Source organism: Salmo salar, chromosome 03 (genome assembly GCF_965601325.2).
Source record: "Salmo salar chromosome 03, fSalSal1, whole genome shotgun sequence".
NCBI lineage: Eukaryota > Metazoa > Chordata > Actinopteri > Salmoniformes > Salmonidae > Salmo > Salmo salar.
In genome coordinates this window covers 95593254-95614639 of record NC_138293.1, presented here as the reverse complement: position 1 = coordinate 95614639, position 21386 = coordinate 95593254, and the positions used below count along the sequence as shown (strand labels likewise).

Below are 21386 nucleotides of genomic sequence, written 5' to 3'. Positions count from 1 at the left end.
AGCTGAACAACATGATGGAGGACCAGACATACTGAATTACTGTGTTGTTGTGTCTCTACAGCTGAACAACTCGTTCCATGATGGAGGACCAGACATACTGAATTACTGTGTTGTTGTGTCTCTCCAGCTGAACATCTCGTTCCATGATGGAGGACCAGACATACTGAATTACTGTGTTGTTGTGTCTCTCCAGCTGAACATCTCGTTCCATGATGGAGGACCAGACATACTGAATTACTGTGTTGTTGTGTCTCTACAGCTGAACATCTCGTTCCATGATGGAGGACCAGACATACTGAATTACTGTGTTGTTGTGTCTCTACAGCTGAACATCTCGTTCCATGATGGAGGACCAGACATACTGAATTACTGTGTTGTTGTGTCTCTACAGCTGAACAACATGATGGAGGACCAGACATACTGAATTACTGTGTTGTTGTGTCTCTACAGCTGAACATCTCGTTCCATGATGGAGGACCAGACATGCTGAATTACTGTGTTGTTGTGTCTCTACAGCTGAACAACATGATGGAGGACCAGACATACTGAATTACTGTGTTGTTGTGTCTCTACAGCTGAACGTCTCGTTCCATGATGGAGGACCAGACATACTGAATTACTGTGTTGTTGTGTCTCTACAGCTGAACATCTTGTTCCATGATGGCCTTGTCAGTGAACCATCCCAGAAGACCAAGGTGAGAAGACAGCCCTTAGAACACCATGTTGCCCAATACAATAGCCATGATAATCGCCTGGAAACCCTACAATAAAACGCCACTAAATACAATTCTAATTAACGTGGTATTGTCCATCCAGGTGTTATGTGGAGTGGCTGAGTGACTTGTTCTTTCTGCCCCCCAACAACGAGCTATAGCTGTTCTATAACTGTAGTGGTGGAGCGCTACACAGACTGTATCCTGAATCCTGAACAGATCAGTCAAGACAATAAGTGGTAGCTGAGTAACTCAAGGTTAATCTCGGTTAACCCAGAACTAAAATCTTCAGTAATTTGGTAATTTATGTTTCCGTGTAGTAATTTGTCCACGAGAGATTAGCCAAAGGTAGGATACACAACACACACCCAGAGTCCAAAGATCAACAGTACTTAGAACATAGATACAGACATCAGGAAGTTGCTCTAAGCAGAATGGGAAATATCTCAATACTTTAACATGTTCTGGTTGTGAATTCAGGCTACAAGGTAAGATTATTGTGAAGTGTGTATGGAAATTAAATGTGTGGTGTAATTATAGTATAGTGAATGACAGTAAAACACTCAAACCTAACAGTCTATTTCTCCTGGGACAGACGCTAACTGGGATTAGGCAAATCAAATTCAAAAACACATTGCATATTCATATATTATAGTACTACATTTCACATTTTGTATGAAAGATGTAGTTGTATCATATTAGTTCCACTATAGTATAACAATCCTTGGTATATGAGCCACGTTATAATTCCCACCAAGTGGGTTAACCCTATTGGTGCCAATGGCATGATGTGTAGGGTGTTTGCTTTTCATGCCAGCGACCCGGGTTTGCTTCCCTGCCCCGTCGTTCGCTACATCGATGTCAGAAGGGGGATGGTGGCCGTGAGGCCATCAGAAGGCCTGGACTTGCGAGGGGGCTAAGTAGTGCCTTCCAGTTCGAAAGGGGGAAGTATAGTGAGCCATGTTCCAATTCCCACCATCTGGGTTAACCCTATTGCGATGTGTAGGGTGTTTGCCTTTCTCGCAAGCGACCCGGGTTCACTTCCATGCCCTGCTGTTCACTACAACATTAATAGCATTGGCTACCTGTTGAACAAAGAGACACAATAGAATTAGTTAAATTATTTTAGGATAATATAAATAAGTGTCAATTTAGAGTTGTCTTTAGTGATCAGCCTTTAAACTGCTTTTATCAATTGGATGAAATGTAACAAATGACATGGCCTCAGAGTTGGGAGATAACCACTCCTAGTTTAAATCACTATGACAACCATTTCATCATTTCTCCAGAGCAGCAAGGGAATCTAGAGACTCAACCTTTGTATCCAATTACAGTTTACAGCAGCTCACAGTTGCAACTTCATTGCTAAGAAGTCAAACTGCTTTTGTTTAGATACATTTCTGTAGCAATCAGGGTTGGGCTCAATTCAGAATTTTGGAATTGACTCCCATACAACTAATGAGAAAAGTTCCCTCTAATTGTTTTCAGCATTGAGCAAATTTTAGGTCTGCTGAGCGCAAACTTGAATGTTATTATGAAAATTCGGGTAAACTTCCGGTACATGTTTATTGTGAACACTGAGGCTGTACCCGCTTTAAGTTACAGTTTTAACAGTGGCCAAGTAGCTTTAAGTTTCAGTTTTAACAGTGGCCAAGTAGATTTAAGTTAGTTTTAACAGTGGCCAAGTAGATTTAAGTTACAGTTTTAACAGTGGCCAAGTAGCTTTAAGTTTCAGTTTTAACAGTGGCCAAGTAGCTTTAAGTTTCAGTTTTAACAGTGGCCAAGTAGCTTTAAGTTACAGTTTTAACAGTGGCCAAGTAGGCTACTGTGGCTATTTGATCATAATGTAAGCCTAGCAGGGTGGCATACCATCAAAAATGACGGGAAAAATGCATCCCATAACATAAGCATGCGGAAAGTCTGTTGTTAATTTGTTTACAGAGAAAGCATTGTATATGGTCAAACAACAGTTTACTTAGAGCTGGCAGCAAGCTGATAGGTCTGCTGTTAGAACCAGTAAAGGTCGCTTTACCTCTCTTGGGTAGCTGAATGACTTTGGCTTCCCTCCAGGCCTGAGGAAAAACACTTTCCTCTAGGCTCAGGATAAAGATATGACAGATAGGAGTGGTCATAGAGTCAGCTACCATCCTCAGTAGCTTTCCATCTAAGTTGTCAATGCCAGGAGGTTTGTCATTATTGATCGATAACAAAAAAATCCACCTCTCCCACACAAACTTTACAAAATTCTAACTTGCAATGCTTTTCCTTCATTATTAGTTTTTTTTTGCATGAGTACGATGGCTAAGAGTACAGGCCTGAGTTGTGCCTGTCAATGCTATAGAATCCTACTCTGATGCACTCTGCCTACAAAATCTTTTGCATACTAAGTCTTGCATAGTTTGTTTATTTTTGGTATGTTGCATTGAACATGGCTAATATTGCGCTGATTCGATCACAATTCCCACAGTAGAGGCAAATGTTTATAACTAATCGGGGAAACTATCATGTTGGAGAGAACATTGCTCATGAGTTGAAATTCTAATTGGCCACATCACACAGGAATTTCAGTTTGAGTGACAGAAAGTCGAAATTAATTCAGTGCAATTATAGATTATGGATACAGTGACAAGATACATGTCTCGCTGCCTTAACAATGGGTGTCGTTGTCCACAAAGCAGCACAGCAGGCTGTCTAGCTCCCACGTATCCTTCTTTGGATTGGTGGATGCAGCTCATTATTGTAACGCTTTTTTGAATATTAGATGAGGGTTGTTGACGTCAACCGCCTGTATTCAATGGAGAGAGATGCTATGCTACAAGCCTAATTCCATGAATATGCATAGCCATCGAGACAACTCAGATATAAAGTGTTTTTTTTTTCCAAAGTTGCCGAGATGTCACATGTCCTGCTTATATCAGAACACTCGTAAAAACTTAAACTCCTATTAGATCAAATAAACCACACATAGCAAATAAGCTATTCATTTTTTGTTGTTGACCAAATTCAACACTCTCTCATTGACTTCCATACAGAAGCTCCTTGCTTGGTGGGCGAAATAATTATAAAAATACCACATGCTGGAGGGAGACCGATTTTCTGCCAAGTTGGACCTCTCTCTTCCTCTCTGGTGCAGTTCTACTAGCCTACACTACAGTAATATAAGGACGGAATACGAGTCTAATTTACACAGCTGGTTTTCGGGGGTCACGTGTTGTATTGTAAAGCTACGTTTGTTTTATTTATTGCAGCTGAAGAGTTTTAAAACAGCCTATCACTTGAAGTTCATTGATTTAAATCAGTGCACAGGCCAACACTCTGTCGCAGTCTCTCTCTCTCTTCATCAATTCTAAAGAAAATTAAATCCAAAATATATTGAACAAAAATATAAATGCAACAATTGCAAAGATTTTACTGAGTTACCGTTCATATAAAGGAAATCAGTCAATTGAAATAAATGGATTATACACCCCCCAGGAAGAATATGACACTTTTAAAACATTTTCTGACAAGCGACCACTTAGATATGGTCATTTTCACGTTTTCATAAATTCTTAGAATGTTTGGGAATTATGTGTACTAAGGCATTTGTGGAAACTCTATAGCAATATATAGAGGGAAAGCGGCCGTGCATTTGGACAATTAATAGACATTGTAGGAAATTAAACCGAATAAAAACATCTGTCTAGCACATTTCTCCTATTTGTCTGCCTCTTCAGTTAAGGGTGCATTGCATGGTGCTGTTGCCAGAGATATGAGAGAAAACAGATATGAATCACATTGGTCAATGAATTGAGGAACGTATAACGCCCCACTCAGTAAACTGTCGACCAATTCAGATTACGTTGTCATACTGCGTCACGCGGTTGCTAAACTAATCGAGAAACGTGCGTATTTCCTATGGTCACGATTCCAAAGCTATACAATATTACAGATATCTATTATATCATATCTTGGAAAAGATTTGTAATGTTGTACTTCATGCTTCACGAAATTCATGCTAATGTTGGGTCTTTGAGGGAGCACCTCATAATCACCCAGAATGCACCGCGCGGCCCATTGACGTAGCATGGGTAATGTACACAATGGGCGTTAACAGGATTTTAATGGAGTTTCCCCATCTCCTCAGAAGTATTTCTGCTCTTGTGAATGTTTGAAGCCACATCGATCTGCAGGTTGAACATAGTGAGATTGTAGACTCCTAAATTGACAGTGCAGCTTGTTTAGGTGATTTTACAGCAAACTAGCTACTTAACCTGTTGATATTGTTTTTGGTATTATTGTGTGTAGCTACGTTTGTTTGTTTGCTAACTAGCCAGCCCATAGAGAGAGCATTGCATAGTGGGGTTAGTGGTCGACCTGAGCTGCAACAGATTTCCACGACGATTTTCACATGTTGCTACCAACATTATAACGCCAAAATGAAATATTTGTTAACAAAAACATTTGTTCTCGCATATTTAATACTGTAAATTATAGGAATGAGTGGTTTTGGGTTGATTTTTCTTTTAGTAAGGAAATGCATCCCAGTGCCTAGGCGCCATGACCAGGGCCCATAGGGCGGCGTACAATTGTCCCAGTGCCATCCAGGGTAGGGGAGGGTTTGGACTGGGGGCTTTTCTTGTCTCATCTTTGGCACACCATGCTCTAGCGACTCATTGTGGCAGGCCGGGCGCATGCAAGCTGACTTCAGTCAAACGTTGTTTGCTCTGACATATTGGTGTGGCTGACTTTTGGTTTAAGCGAACAGTGTCCCAACCTTCGCCTCTACGAGCCCATTGAGGAGTCGTAACTGTCAATGGGAGAAAATGGGGTTAAAACATAAAAAACTCACAGGTAGTTAGAAAGAAGAGCGAACACGCGATGGCGGTAGGCTATAACAGGGTTTCCCAAACTCGGTCCTGGGGCCCCCCTTGGGTGCACTTTTTTTTTACCCAGGTTGGACACACCGCTGTAGCTCAGCCACCTTCCACTGCAGATGCGGAAGGCCAACATAGAGGATATCTTTAGCTTAAACTGACAGATTTTGATGGTGATTTTTTTTTACTTATATTGAAGTCAATAGACTTAAGGATTAATGGCAAGCCCTGCGTAATGTAAAAACGTAGTCTCATGCAATGTAGGCCTGCATTGAACACCACATATAGGCTAAAGCTATTTCTATGTAAAAATGTTATGGGATTTGTTGCATTGTTTTGGTTGGTAGGCCATTCTGAGAGGCCTACATTATGCTCAAATAGCCACAACAGCCTATTGGCTACTGTCTACAACTGTAAGGGTACAGCATCTGTGTTCACTGTAAATGTGTGCCGGAAGTTGCACAGAATTTTCTCATTTAAGTTTCCGCTCCCAAGACCAGGAATTTGCTTAGTGTCCCAAAACGTTAGAGGGAACATTGGTGCATTGTCTACTCTGTTAGAGGATCAGTATTAATATATACGTGTCTCTCTCCTTTGTCTCTGTAGTAGAAATAGCAGTGAAGGATCACTATCTTTATGTTTTAATAATGTTCTTTCAGCTCTCTGCCAGAGGATCAGTCCAGGTGTGCAGTGTGTCAGCAGGTGCTGAGGTATCCAGTCTCTATCACCTATGGACACAGGTTCTGTAGACAGTGCATCACCAGATACTGGGAGAAACCTGCTCCTTCAGGAGACTATGACTGTCCTCAGAGTAGAAAGAGATCCAGATCACTTCCTGTACTACAGCACCTGAGTGAACCCAATGATGCAAGAGGCTCTGAAAATAGTAAGACAACTTGCACAAGTCAATACATTTTACATTTACATTTTAGTCATTTAGCAGACGCTCTTATCCAGAGCGACTTACAAATTGGCCTCAATATGATTTACAGTAGTTAACTACAATAATGAGATAATATAAATTACTGTAGTTGTGGAAGGCCAACTTCTCATTCTGTCAACGAATGTTTCTGATACACATCATTTTTACTTTTCCTTTGTAGTGGACGACAGCCTGCAGAGAGCTATAGTAAACCATAAAGACAGTCTGAAAAGGAGGTATGAATGTGTGCTAGGCATTGAAAAAGCAGGGAATCAAAGTCCCCTCAACAGGATTTACACAGAGCTTTACATCACAGAGGGAAAGCGTGAAGGGTTTAACAATGAACGTGAGGTGTGGCAGCTAGAGACAGCAGCCAGGACACCAACCTCACATGACACAGCAATCCACTGCAATGACATCTTTAAACCCTTACCTGGTCAAGAGAGAAGCATCAGAACTGTGCTGATGAAGGGCATCGCTGGCATCGGAAAAACTGTCTCTGTGCAGAAGTTCATCCTAGATTGGGCTGAAGGGAAGGCAAACCAAGATGTGGATATCATGTTTGTGCTTCCTTTCTGGGAGCTGAACTTGATTAAAGATCGGCAGTACACTCTTCTTGGACTTCTAAATGATTTCCACCCAGTACTAGACATAGGCAATGCAAAGAAACTCACTGCCTGTAAAGCTATGTTCATCTTTGATGGTTTGGATCAAAGCAGACTTCCATTGGATTTCCAGCGCAACAAAAAGGTGTCTGATGTCACACAGACATTATCTGTCGATGTTCTGCTGACAAACCTCATCAAGGGGAATCTGCTTCCCTCTGCTCTCCTTTGGATAACCTCCCAACCAACAGCAGCCAATCAGATCCCCCCTGAGTATGTTGACCAGGTGACAGAGGTACGAGGGTTCAATGACCCACAGAAGGAGTACTACTTCAGGAAGAGATTCAGTGATGAGGACCTGGCCAGCAGAATCATCTCACACATAAAGACATCACGGAGCCTCCACATCATGTGCCACATGCCAGTGTTCTGTTGGATTTCTGCAATAGTCCTTGAACACATGTTGAGTACAGACAAGAGGAGAGAGATGCCCACGACTCTGACTGAGATGTCCATACACTTCCTGCTCATTCAGACCAGCCTGAAGAACCAGAAGTATCATGGACGAGATGAGATGGATCAAGAGGAGCTCGTGGAGTCAGATAAGGAAATTCTTCTAAAGCTGGGTAAGCTGGCATTTGAAAATCTGGAGAAGGGTAATCTCATGTTCTATGAAGAAGACCTGAAAGAGTATGGCATTGATGTCAAAGAAGCCTCAGTGTACTCAGGATTGTGCACACAAATCTTTAAAGAAGAGTCTGTGTTATTTCAGAGAGTGGTGTACTGCTTTATTCATCTGAGCATTCAGGAGTTTCTCTCAGCTGTCTACATTTACAATTGTTACACAACCAAGAACATGGATGCACTGAAGCCCTTCCTCAAGAGAAAGTCTAGAGCGGTGTCTGAAGAGCTAACCTTGCATGAGCTGCTGAAGAGTACGGTGGATAAAGCCTTGGAGAGTAAGAATGGACACCTGGACCTTTTTGTTCGCTTCCTTCATGGCATGTCACTGGAGTCCAATCAGAAACTCCTACGAGGTCTGGTGACACAGACAGAAAGCAGTCCAGAGAGCGTCCAGAAAATGATCCGATCCCTTAAGGTGATGCAGAAGAACATCTCCCCTGAGAGGTGGATCAATCTCTTCCACTGTCTGATAGAGATGAAAGACCATTCAGTACAGGAGGAAATCCAAGTGTACTGGAGGTCAGAGAACATATCCAAAAACCTCACACTTGTTCACTGTTCAGCGCTGGCCTACATGCTGCAGATATCAGAGGTGGTTCTGGATGTGTTTGACCTGAAGGTATACAAGGCATCAGAGGAGGGTCGTAGGAGACTGCTCCCAGCTGTGAGGCACTGCAGGAAAGCTCTGTAAGTATTAATGTAAATATCGCATACCAGAGTAAATTGTAGTTATAACAGAACTTTCATTTGCTGACTGGATATGTAAGTACTATTGTGACAATTTCTCAGTTTAAACTTTACCGTATGTAGGAACAACATTATTTTAATTAGCTGACTAAACTTTCTATCAGCTGAAAACTCAACTTATAACACCAACTGATAAGAAAAACTATAATTGAGGCATGTATGCAAGGCGTACATATTAGTCGTGCGGGGCTAACAGGGAAAGCTAAGTGTAACATAACTTGTCTGTCATGATATTTACTCTGTGTTGACAGACTCACTGACTGTCACTTCTCAGACACGTTATGTGAAGTGTTGGCTTCAGTTCTCAGCTCAAACTCCTCACATCTGGTAGAGCTGGACCTGAATGAATGTTATGGCCTGACAGATTCAGGAGTGAAACTGCTCTCTGCTGGACTGGGGAATCCACAATGTAAACTGGAGACTCTGAGGTCAGTGTTCCTTTACTTGATCAGTAACTGATAACTGTTCAGTAAATCCATGTGTTTCTAATATAATAATGGACCTTAATTTAGGGACTTCTATTTTGATAGCAGTTGCTGTGGCTCTGGGTTTAATCAGCAGAGTTTGCTGGGATACCTGTTTAGTTAATGGTTTGGTGCCATTGCAGGTGCCAGATCTCTGCTCATAGTATTTCATCCTTTATATTACTTGTACCCTGAAGTTGTGTAGCTCGCTCTAATTAATTGTGTCCATGGATAAATGTTTAACCCCGGCCTTGACTGCTCCTGTTATCAGCTTTAAATCCAAATTAGTGGAGGGACGTTGGAGACTGGGCCCAGTTGTGGAGTGCTGCAGAAAGGCTCTGTAAATGCTCATGTGTTGGTGCTTTCAAGACAACTGGGAACTCAAAAAATAGGTCAAATCATGACTTCAGTGATCTTCAGGTCGGAAAGTCAGAGCTCTAGAAAGATGCCGGAGTTTCCGACTTGGAATTCTGAGTTGAACGACCGTTCAAATCGATTTTTCCCTGTCGGAGCGAGTTTTTATGTCCCCCGAGTTACCAGTTGTCTTGAACGCACCAAAGTCAGAATTCTGAGATTCCCGAGTTCAGTTCCCTGCTGGAAGCGACTTGTTTGAAGTGTTGCAATCAAGTGAAAGTGACAAAGATTTGTGGTGACTGTTAGGACAAGGGATAACAGCTAAATGAGATCTAACTGTTGCGTAAAGACGCACACAATTCTGTAAGCACGAGCGAGGCCACAAATAATGTGTCCAATAACTGACAATAATATACTATTTTTGACCGCTGTCATATTGACACATTAATTTTGCCATTATTGGTTTTGTGTTGATTTTCACTATTCACAAGCATGCTTGGCACCTATCCTCCAAGCCACAAGCTGTCACCAAGCTAAGAACCCTGAGACCGAACACCTCCCTCTGCAACTGGATCCTGGACTTCCTGACTGGCCGACCCAGGTAGTGATGGTAGGTCACATCACTTCAACCACGCTGACCCTCAACACGGGGCCCCACAGGGCTTAGCCCTGCTCCTGTACTCTCTGGACTCAAAGATGGCCGCCTTGTTTCTGGCTCCTAAACAACTTTGTTGATGTGTATTATTAGCCCAGAACGTTCTTTTGCATTATCACATACAGACGGAAATAACTTTTGGATATCATAGAGGTGGTTACTCACCAACATTTCAACCAGGAATACGACTTTCCTGAAATTGATCCTTTGTTCGTACCCTCCAAGGCTATTGAACTTATCCCAGAGGCTACTCCAAGACGCCGCCGGCGGAGAAGAGGTATTCGGAGTAGACTTTTAGTCTGACTCAGGTGTGCATGCCATCCACAGCTTCCGAGTATATTAATCGCTAATGTTCAGTCCCTGGACAATAAAGAAGACAAGCTCAGGGCGAGAATCTCCTTCCAGAGATGCATCAGGGACTGTAACATACTCTGTTTCACAGAATCATGGCTCTCTCCAGATATACTGTCCCCATCCATACAGCCAGATGGGTTCTCAGTATATATCGTGCAGATAGAAATAAAGAACTCTCTGGGAAGAAGAAGAAAGGCGGAGGTGTATGTTTCATGATTAACTACTCATGGTTTGATTGTGATAACGTACAGGAACTCAAGTCCTTTTGTTCACCCGACCTAGAATACCTCACAATCAAATGCCGACCCCATTACCCCCCCAAGATAATTTTCTTTGGTTATCGTCATAGCCGTGTATATTCCCCCTCAAACTGATACCACGACGGCTATCAAGGAACTACGTTGGACTTTGTGCTAACTGGAAACCACATATCCTGAGACTGCATTTATTGTAGCTGGGGACTTTAATAAAGCAAATCTGAGGAAAAAACTTCAGAAGTTTTATCAACACATCGCCTGCAGTACTCGCGCTTCTAAATATTTCAACCATTGTTACTCTCCCTTCCGGGATGGCTACAAGGCTCTCCCCCACCCTCCCTTCGGCAAATCAGATCATGACTCCATTTCCTATAGGCAGAAACTCAAACAGGAAGTACCCATACTAAGGTCTATTCAACGCTGGTTTGATCAATTGGAATCCATGCTTCAAGAATGTTTTGATCACGTGGACTGGGACATGTTCTGGGTTGGCTCTGAGAATAACATTGGCGTATACACTGACACGGTGACTGAGTTAATCAGGAAGTGTATAGGGGATGTTGTTCCCACTGTGACGATTAAAACCTATCCAAACCAGAAACCATGGACAGATGGCAGCAATCGTGCAAAACTGAAAGCACGAACCACTGCGTTTAACCACTGCAAGTTGACTGGGAATATGATTGAATGCAAACAGCCCAATTAGGCCCTCGATAAGGCAATCAAACAGGCAAAACATCAGTACAGAGAGAAAGTGGTATCGCAATTCAACGGCTCACACTCAAGACATATGTGGCAGGATCTCCAGACAATCACTGATTATAAAGGGAAAACCAGCCATGTCACGGACACCAATGTCTTGCTCCCAGACAAACTAAACACCTTCTTTGCCCGCTTTGAGGATAACACAGTACCGCCAACACGGGCCGCTCCCAAGGACTGTGAGCTTTCGTTCTCTTTGGCCAACGTGAGTAAGACATTTTAAGCGTGTTAACCCTCGCAAGGGTGACTGCCCAGACGGCATCCCTAGTCGCGTCTTCAGAGCATGCACAGACCAGCTGGCTCGACTGTTTACGGACATATTCAACCTCTCCCTATCCCAGTCTACTGTCCCCACTTGCTTCAAGATGTCCACCATTGTTCCTGTACCCAAGAAAGTGAAGGTAACTGAACTAAATGACTATCGCCCCATAGCACTCACTTCTCTCACCATTAAGTGCTTTGAGAGGCTAGTTAAGGATCATATCACCTCTACCTTACCTGACACCCTAGACCCACTTCAATTTGCTTACTGCCCCAATAGATCCACAGACGATGCAATCGCCATTGCACTGCACACTGCCCTTTCCCATCTGTACAACAAGAATACCTATGTAAGAAAGCTGTTCATTGACTATAGCCCAGCCTCATTAATCTCGGGCCCTGGGTCTGAACCCCACCCTGTGCAACTGGTTCCTGGACTTCCTGATGGGCCGAACCCAGGTGGTGAAGGTTGGCAACAAAACCTCTACTACGCTGATGCTCAACACAGGGGCCCCACAAGGGTGCATGCTCAGCCCCCTCCTGTACTCCCTGTTCAACCATGAATGCATGGCCACACACGCCTTCAACTCAATCAAGTTTGCAGATGACACGACAGTGGTAGGCCTGATTACCAACAATGAGGAGGTGAGGGCCTTGGCGGAGTGGTGACAGGAAAATAACCTCTCCCTCAACGTCAAGAAATTAAGGAGCTGATCGTGAACTTCAGGAGACAGCAGAGGGAGCACATCGACGGCCCCCATCCACATCGACGGTGTGGTGAAGAATGCGCAACAGTGCCCCTTCAACCTCAGGAGGCTGAAGTAATTTGACTTGGCCCCTAAGACCCTCACAAACGTTTACAGATGCACCATTGAGAGCATCCTGTCGGGCTGTATCACTGCCTGGTACAGCAACTGCAATAACCGCAGGGCTCTCCAGAGGGTGATGCGGTCTGCCCACCAGGAGCCAACTGCCTGCCCTCCAGGACATCTACAGCACTCGGTGTCACAGGAAGGCAAATAAGATCATCAAGGACCTCAGCCACGGCCTGTTCACTCCGATGTCATCCAGAAGGCGAGGTCAGTACAGGTTCATCAAAGCCAGCACAGAAGCTGCTTTTCAGTCTCTCTATCTGAAGGCCATCAGACTGTTAAATAGCCATCACTAGCTGGCATCCACCCATTACCCTAACCTGAACTTAGTCACAGTCACTAGCCGGGTACCACCCAGTTACTCATCCATGGACCTTGGAGGGTGCTGCCATATGTACATAGATATGGAACACTCGTCACTTTAATAATGGAACATTTGTCACTTTAGTTGTTTACATGCTGTTTTATCCATTTAATATAAATGTACTGTATTTTAGTCAAGTGAGGTTGAAGAGGCACTGTTGTGTGTTCTTCACCACATCATCTATGTGGGTGGACCATTTCAGATTGTCAGTGATATGTACTCTGAGTTGAAGCTTTTCACCTAATCCACTGCGGGCCTTCAAATCCTCAAAACGTTAAACAGCTGCGCCATTGAGAGCATCTTGACTGGCTGCATCACTGCCTGTTATGGCAACAGCACAGCCCTCAATCACATGGCGCTACAGAGGGTGGTACGGACAGCCCGGTACATCACTGGGGCCGAGCTCCCTGCCATCCAGGACTTCTATCAGGCGTTGTGAAAGGAAGGCCTGTAAAGACTCCAGCCACCCAAGCCATGGACTGTTCTCTCTGTTTCCGCATGGCAAGCCTTACCGGTGCATCAAGTCTGACACCAACAGGCTGCTTAACAGAGACTACTAAATAGCTAACAAATGGATACACAGACTATCTGAGTTGTTCCTTGTATTACATTTTATTTTTACATTGTCTCTTTGTTCACTCTCAGGACACACTCACACACACTGACACTCCAACACACACAAACATAACATGTAACACATTTCTAGTCACGCTACACACACTCACATCCGATCTTCGTTTACACTGCTGCTATGGTGTTTATCATACATCCTGTCGACTAGCCACCGTACCCCTATATATTTAAATAATAAGGCACGAGGCGGTGTGATATATGGCCAATATACCATGGCTAAGGGCTGTTCTTAGGCACAACGCATCGCGTTGCTATTATAAGCTGGTTACCAACGTAATTAGAGCAGTAAAAATAAATGTTCTGTCATACCCGTGGTATACAGTCTGATATACCACGGCGGTCAGCCAATCAGCATTCAGGGCTGGAACCACCCAGTTTATTAATAGTAGTACACAGCATTATACGAAATCTTCAGTTTCTTGGCAATTTCTCGCATGGAATAGCATTAATTTACATTTACATTTAAGTCATTTAGCAGACGCTCTTATCCAGAGCGACTTACAAATTGGTGCATTCACCTTATAATATCCAGTGGAACAACCACTTTACACTTTACAATTTCTCAGAACAAGAATAGACTGACGAGTTTCAGAAGAAAGGTCTTTGTTTCTGGCCATTTTGAGCCTGTAATCGAACCCGCTGATGCTCCAGATACTCAGCTAGTCGAAAGAAGGCAGTTTTATTGCTTCTTTAATGAGCACAACAGTTTTCAGCTGTGCTAACATAATTACAAAAGGGTTTTCTAATGATCAATTAGCCTTTTAAAATGATAATCTTGGATTAGCTAACACAATGTGCCATTGGAACACAGGAGTGATGGTTGCTGATAATGGGCCTCTGTACGCCTATGTAGATGTTCCATAAGAAATCTGCCATTTCCAGCTACAATAGTCATTTACAACATTAACGTCTACACTATATTTAATATAATGTCTACACTATATTTCTGATCAATTCAATATTATTTTAATGGACAAGAAATGTGCTTTTCTTTCAAAACAAGCACAACGACATTTCTAAGTGACCTAAAACTTTTGAACGGAGGTGTATATCTACATCTATCATTCCAGTATCCCTGCTCATAAATATGGAACTGACTCTACATAGCTTCTTCTTTTCTTGTGTTCTTCTAATTTCTTGTCTTATATTTTTATTTCTTGTGTGTTTATTGATTGATTACTGCATTGTTGGGTTTAGGACTTGCAAGAAAGGAATTTCACTGTACTTGTGCACGTGACTTTGAACACTACTGATTAGTTTAGGCTACTGATATTTTCTTCATTGACCGCATGCCTTGTTCTTTGGGTAGTATTATTATTTGTTTTGTCGTTATAAAAGTTAGCTGCACATGCTTTTGTGTTTCATAGTTGTAACAAAGGTACACCATGAATAAAAGTTAGTTAAATGATTCATTATTGGTAATGAATTATTGATTCATTATTGGCTATTGGTACTCCTCCAGACCCGGCTATTAACCCATAGGGTTGTTTTTACTGTCAGGGTGCTTTGAGGATGAAATGCTCAGAACATTGTTGTCTTATGATATTTGTCTGAACGTACTGCTAGAGTGTAAAATACACATATATAGGAAAGGTCAGGGTGGTTCAGCGTTTTTATTGAAATTACATTTAAAATGGTAAGATTGACCATCTTGGCGGCTCTAGTGTTAATCAGGTTTAGGCTGCATCAGATTATAATTTTATTGGCGATCAAACTCTAGGTAAATCCAGACAGATTTATACACTTTATATGCTTTAGAATGACACTTCCGGTTTTGGCGAGAAAGACCGGGTTACCTGGGAGAAAATGTATTTATTTTCCGTATGGAACATTTGTAAAATGCAGGGGAAATATTCAACCCTAGTTCAAGGGTTCCGAGATGATCTTTGTAGGAACAGCAGTTTCATTGGCTGACTAGATTGTCTATTAGCTGAAAAGTTTTAAACAGATGATAATACACACTGGTCAAATAAAATTGCAACATCTAGCCATGTATTCACGTTGTAAACATTAGGCGTGCACTGGTAAATGTGTCAGGAATGAAAGCTAAACGTACCGTTATAATACATCCTGTCTGTCATGGTATTTCCTCTGTGTTGGCAGACTCACTGACTGTGAACTCACAGACACTTCCTGTGAAGTGTTGCTCCCAGTTCTCAGTTCAAACCCCTCACACCTGAGAGAGCTGGATCTGAGTAACAATGACCTGAAGGATTCAGGAGTGAAGCTGCTCTCTGCTGGACTGGGGAATCCCCACTGTAAACTGGAGACTCTGAGGTCAGTATTCCTCCATTTGATCAACAAGTGATAACCTTTAATTCGATCCACATATAATGGTTTTATATTTAAATGCTTACTCTATGTTCATAGACTCGCTGGCTGTAAACTCACAGAAGCATCTTGTAAAGTGTTGGCTTCAGTTCTCAGCTCAAACCCCTCACACCTGAGAGAGCTGGATCTGAGAGACAATGACCTGAAGGATTCAGGAGTGAAGCTGCTCTCTGCTGGACTGGAGAATCCCCACTGTAAACTGGAGACTCTGAGGTCAGTGTTCCTGTAGTTGGTCAACAAGTGGTAGCTGTTCACCAGATCCATGTGTGTTTTTTATGTATTGAAATACACAATTCAATGTAAATCTGACACCTCACCATCTGACCTTTGACTGACAGTATATATATACAGGTGTAGACTTTACTGTAGCTACAGTGTATTTGGAAAGTATTCAGACCCCTTAACTTTTTCCACATTTTGTTACATTACAGCCTTAATCTACACTGGATTAAATCGTTTTTTCCCCCTCACCAATCTACACACAATACCCCATAATGACAAAGCAAAAACTGGTTTTTAGAAAAAAAATTGAAATGTGTGATAAATATCACATTTACATAAGTATTCAGACCCTTTACTCAGTACTTTGTTGAAGCACCTTTGGCAGCGATTACAACCTCGAGTTTTCTTGTGTATGACGCTACAAGCTTGGCACACCTGTATTTGGGGAGTTTCTCCCATTCTTCTCAGGTTGGATGGGGAGCATCGCTGCACAGCTATTTTCAGGTCTCCACAGGGTTCAAGTCCGGGCTCTGGCTGGGCCACTCAAGGACATTCAGAGACTTGTCCCAAAGCCACTCCTGTATTGTCTTGGCTGTGTGCTTAGGGTCGCTGTTCTGTTGGAAGATGAACCGTCGCCCCAGTCTGAGGTCCTGAGTGCTCTGGAGCAGGTTTTCATCAAGGATATATCTGTACTTTGCTCCGTTCATCGTTCCCTCAAACCTGACTAGTCTCCAAGTCTCTGCCGCTGAAAAACATCCCCACAGCATGATGCTGCCAGCACAATGCTTCACCGTAGAGATGGTGCCAGGTTTCCTCCAGACGTGATGCTTGGCATTCAGACCAAAGAGTTCAATCTTGCTTTCATCTTGTTTCTCATGGTCTGAGTCCTTTAGGTGCCTTTTGGCAAACTCCAAGGGGTCTGGATACTTTCCGAAGAAACATATTTTTTTTAGCTGCAACTTTTTATTTTCAAAGAATAGCAGTGTGATTTTGAAATCATGTTTAACTCTCTGCAGGTTGTCGCTCTGTGGAGTCGAAGAGGAAGGCTGTGCTTCTCTGGTCTCAGCTCTGAGGTCAAACCCTTCACACCTGAGAGAACTGGACCTGAGCTACAATCACCCAGGAGACTCAGGAGTCAGACTGCTCTCTGCTGGACTGGAGGATCCACACTGCAGACTGGAGAAACTCAAGTATGTAGAGGGTTTGTTTTAATCTGTGGTGATGATTGACATACTGTAATAAAGCTTGAGACCACCTGAGTGGAGGGAGAAGTACTGGATTAATCAGAGTAGACCACCTGAGTGGAGGGACAGGTACTGGATTAATCAGAGTAGACCACCTGAGTGGAGGGACAGGTACTGGATTAATCAGAGTAGACCACCTGAGTGGAGGGACAGGTACTGGATTAATCAGAGTAGACCACCTGAGTGGAGGGACAGGTACTGGATTAATCAGAGTAGACCACCTGAGTGGAGGGACAGGTACTGGATTAATCAGAGTAGACCACCTGAGTGGAGGGACAGGTACTGGATTAATCAGAGTAGACCACCTGAGTGGAGGGACAGGTACTGGATTAATCAGAGTAGACCACCTGAGTGGAGGGACAAGTACTGGATTAATCAGAGTAGACCACCTGAGTGGAGGGACAGGTACTGGATTAATCAGAGTAGACCACCTGAGTGGAGGGACAGGTACTGGATTAATCAGAGTAGACCACCTGAGTGGAGGGACAGGTACTGGATTAATCAGAGTAGACCACCTGAGTGGAGGGACAGGTACTGGATTAATCAGAGTAGACCACCTGAGTGGAGGGACAGGTACTGGATTAATCAGAGTAGACCACCTGAGTGGAGGGACAGGTACTGGATTAATCAGAGTAGACCACCTGAGTGGAGGGACAAGTACTGGATTAATCAGAGTAGACCACCTGAGTGGAGGGACAGGTACTGGATTAATCAGAGTAGACCACCTGAGTGGAGGGACAGGTACTGGATTAATCAGAGTAGACCACCTGAGTGGAGGGACAGGTACTGGATTAATCAGAGTAGACCACCTGAGTGGAGGGACCAGCTCCCTTCAACCACCTGCCTGAACTCTCTGCCTTATAACAGTTTCTCAGGGACCCAGGCGGAGGTGGCAAGGAGGTACAGGCATAGAGCAATTAGTTCATGATTTGGTGAAATCATTCCTTGCAAGCTGTAATCACAGCTTCACCACAATACTGTAAGACATTTTTCTGAGTTTGGGTTGGTTATGATAATTGATAGTTCGCAGGTTAGTTATGATAATTGATAGTTATCAGGGTAGGTATGATAATTGATATGTATCAGGGTAGGTATGATAATTGATATGTATCAGGGTAGGTATGATAATTGATATGTATCAGGGTAGGTATGATAATTGATAGTTATCAGGGTAGGTATGATAATTGATAGTTATCAGGGTAGGTATGATAATTGATAGTATCAGGGTAGGTATGATCATTGACAGTAATCAGGTTAGGTATGATCATTGACAGTAATCAGGTTAGGTATGATCATTGATAGTTATCAGGGTAGGTATGATAATTGATAGTTATCAGGTTAGGTATGATCATTGACAGTAATCAGGTTAGTTATGATAATTGATAGTTATCAGGGTAGGTATGATAATTGATAGTTATCAGGGTAGGTATGATAATTGATAGTTATCAGGTTAGGTATGATCATTGACAGTAATCAGGTTAGGTATGATCATTGACAGTAATCAGGGTAGGTATGATCATTGATAGTTATCAGGTTAGGTATGATAATTGATAGTTATCAGGTTAGGTATGATAATTGACATGTACTGTGAGCCAGACATACTTTACTTACCACCACATGGACAATGTGATATGCTGACCATCTGTGTGTGTGAGGCAGAGAGATTTACTGCCTGTTCTCCTGCTCCCCTTACAGTGTGGAACCTGGTGGAGTGTACACAATCAAACCTTGGCCTAGAAAATGTGAGTGTTGACTGCTGTGAAGAATTAGCTTGTTATTACTCAGTCTTATTTCAAGTAAGGGGTTAGAAAATTATTAAATAATTTTTCAGAGCTTGATTGATAAGTAATGTATGCATGTGTGGTTACCCTAATAGGACTTCACTCTGTGGTTATATGTTGCTGTGTGTCTGTTTTATATGGCCATACAGTATAATGTATCATCATTCAGCAAGTCTTAAATACTCTTTGTTTGGTCCTTTAATACCTAGAAACATTAACATTCTGATGGGGTCCTTTAATACCTAGAAACATTAACATTCTGATGGGGTCCTTTAATACCTAGAAACATTAACATTCTGATGGGGTCCTTTAATACCTAGAAACATTAACATTCTGATGGGGTCCTTTAATACCTAGAAACGTTAACATTCTGATGGGGTCCTTTAATACCTAGAAACGTTAACATTCTGATGGGGTCCTTTAATACCTAGAAACGTTAACATTCTGATGGGGTCCTTTAATACCTAGAAACATTAACATTCTGATGGGGTCCTTTAATACCTAGAAACGTTAACATTCTGATGGGGTCCTTTAATACCTAGAAACATTAACATTCTGATGGGGTCCTTTAATACCTAGAAACATTAACATTCTGATGTGATATGAAGATGATTTGTGATATACCTGGTTTTCCCCATCAGATGCCTGTGATCTCACACTGGACCCAAACACAGTAAACATAAAGCTCTCTCTGTCTGAGGAGAACAGAAAGGTGACACGTAGCGAAGAGGCTCAGCCGTATCCTGATCACCCAGAGAGATTTGAGGACTGTGAACAGGTGCTGTGTAGAGAGGGTCTGACTGGACTCTGTTACTGGGAGGCAGAGAGGAGTGGGAGAGGGGCTGATATAGGAGTGACATATAAAGGAATCATCAGGAGAGAAGGGGGGGGTGAGGACTGTGTGCTTGGACAGAATGACAAGTCCTGGAGTCTGAGCTGCTTTAACAACCGTTACACTGCCTGGCACAATGATAATTACACTGACATAGACGTCCCCTCCTCCAGCTCCCACAGAATTGGAGTGTTTCTGGACTGGCCAGCCGGCACTCTGTCCTTCTACAGAGTCTCCTCTGACACACTGACCCACTTGTACACATTCCACACCACATTTACTGAGCCCCTCTATCCAGGGTTTCAGCTTTGGGAGGACCCCTCTTCAGTGTCCCTGTGTCAAACACAACATGATGTTTCACTCTAATCATGGTTCAGTAAGACACACTGGAACAAGAATTGATATAAACTCTCTAGTCATGAGTTAACAGATAATGATTATATCTAAATATTTATGATTATACACCACTGAAGTTGATAGACTTTGTAAAATAATAATGAATAGAATGTATCACCACTGTTGTTAAAACTTCTCATTTAGACATCATTGATCGTGCTGCTATTGCTTATTCATGTTTGTAAATATTCCTGTCTGTAAAATTGTTGACAAAACAATCCTGCTTCTGTATAAACACAATTCCACTGAATGAAATGTACAGGTCACAGATTTGACTAATACAGGTTAATAAAACGGATGAAAGAAGTGCAGTTGTCAATGTTTATTTTTTATAAGAATATGACATTTAAATCAGTGAGGAGGAAGGGGTGGACCATCCTCCTCAGTGAAAATATTTAAAGTTATCCTTTTTAAATAAAACTATACTAAATATATTCACTTCACCCCCCAAAAAATATTAAAACACCCTGTTTTGCAATGAAGATCTACAGTAGCCTCAACGGCACTCTATAGGGTAGCACCATGGTGTAGCTGGAAGACAGCTACCTTCCGTCCTCTGGGTACATTGACTTCAATACAAAACCTAGGAGGCTCATGGTTCTCACCACCTTCCATAGACTTACACAGTATTTATGACAACTTCCAGAGCTCTTGCAACATGGACATGTTGTCCACCCAATCAAAGGATCAGAGAATTAATCTAGTACTGAAAGCATAAGCTACAGCTAGCTAGCACTGCAGTGCATAACATGTGGTGAGTAGTCCAAAATGAAGGAGAAGCTAGAGAGATTCACTTGCTTAGCTAGCAAATGCAGCTAGATACAGTTGTTTAGCCTACTCAAACACCCTGCTAAAACAGAGGGATGATATGTTAGCTAGCTGGCTATGACTATCCAACACAACACTGGAACTCTTCCAAGGTAAGCTTTTGGTTTGACACATTTTTTTGCCACCGGGGCCCTCCGCCGTAACCGCTTACTGACTGTCCAATGTAACGTTACTTCATGATTGTAGCAGGTTTACTAACTCGTTAGTTCTATTAGCTATGTTGACTGATGATACTTTAGCTAATATGGT

At 42.5% G+C, this 21386-nt stretch overlaps 2 protein-coding genes across 2 annotated transcripts in view; one reads left to right on the top strand and one right to left on the bottom strand.

The window, feature by feature from the left end:
• LOC106602029 (peripheral myelin protein 22) overlaps positions 1-21386 on the bottom strand; it is a 544081-nt gene that overhangs the window by 5642 nt on the left and 517053 nt on the right. The gene's annotated exons all lie outside the window — the stretch shown is intronic.
• Positions 1072-20615, top strand: LOC106602046 (NLR family CARD domain-containing protein 3). The gene is made up of 9 exons (XM_045715791.2): positions 1072-1201; positions 6229-6455; positions 6673-8467; positions 8779-8955; positions 15607-15780; positions 15874-16047; positions 17073-17246; positions 18996-19042; positions 19723-20615. Coding segments are annotated over exons 2-9 (3099 nt in total). The 5' UTR covers positions 1072-1201; positions 6229-6454; the 3' UTR covers positions 20280-20615.

Excerpts from the sequence above, each read along its gene's own strand:
- LOC106602046 (XM_045715791.2), top strand. Across the intron at positions 8,956-15,606 it reads TGTAAACTGGAGACTCTGAG|ACTCACTGACTGTGAACTCA; the intron begins GTCAGTGTTCCT and ends CTGTGTTGGCAG. Across the intron at positions 19,043-19,722 it reads CAAACCTTGGCCTAGAAAAT|ATGCCTGTGATCTCACACTG; the intron begins GTGAGTGTTGAC and ends TTTCCCCATCAG.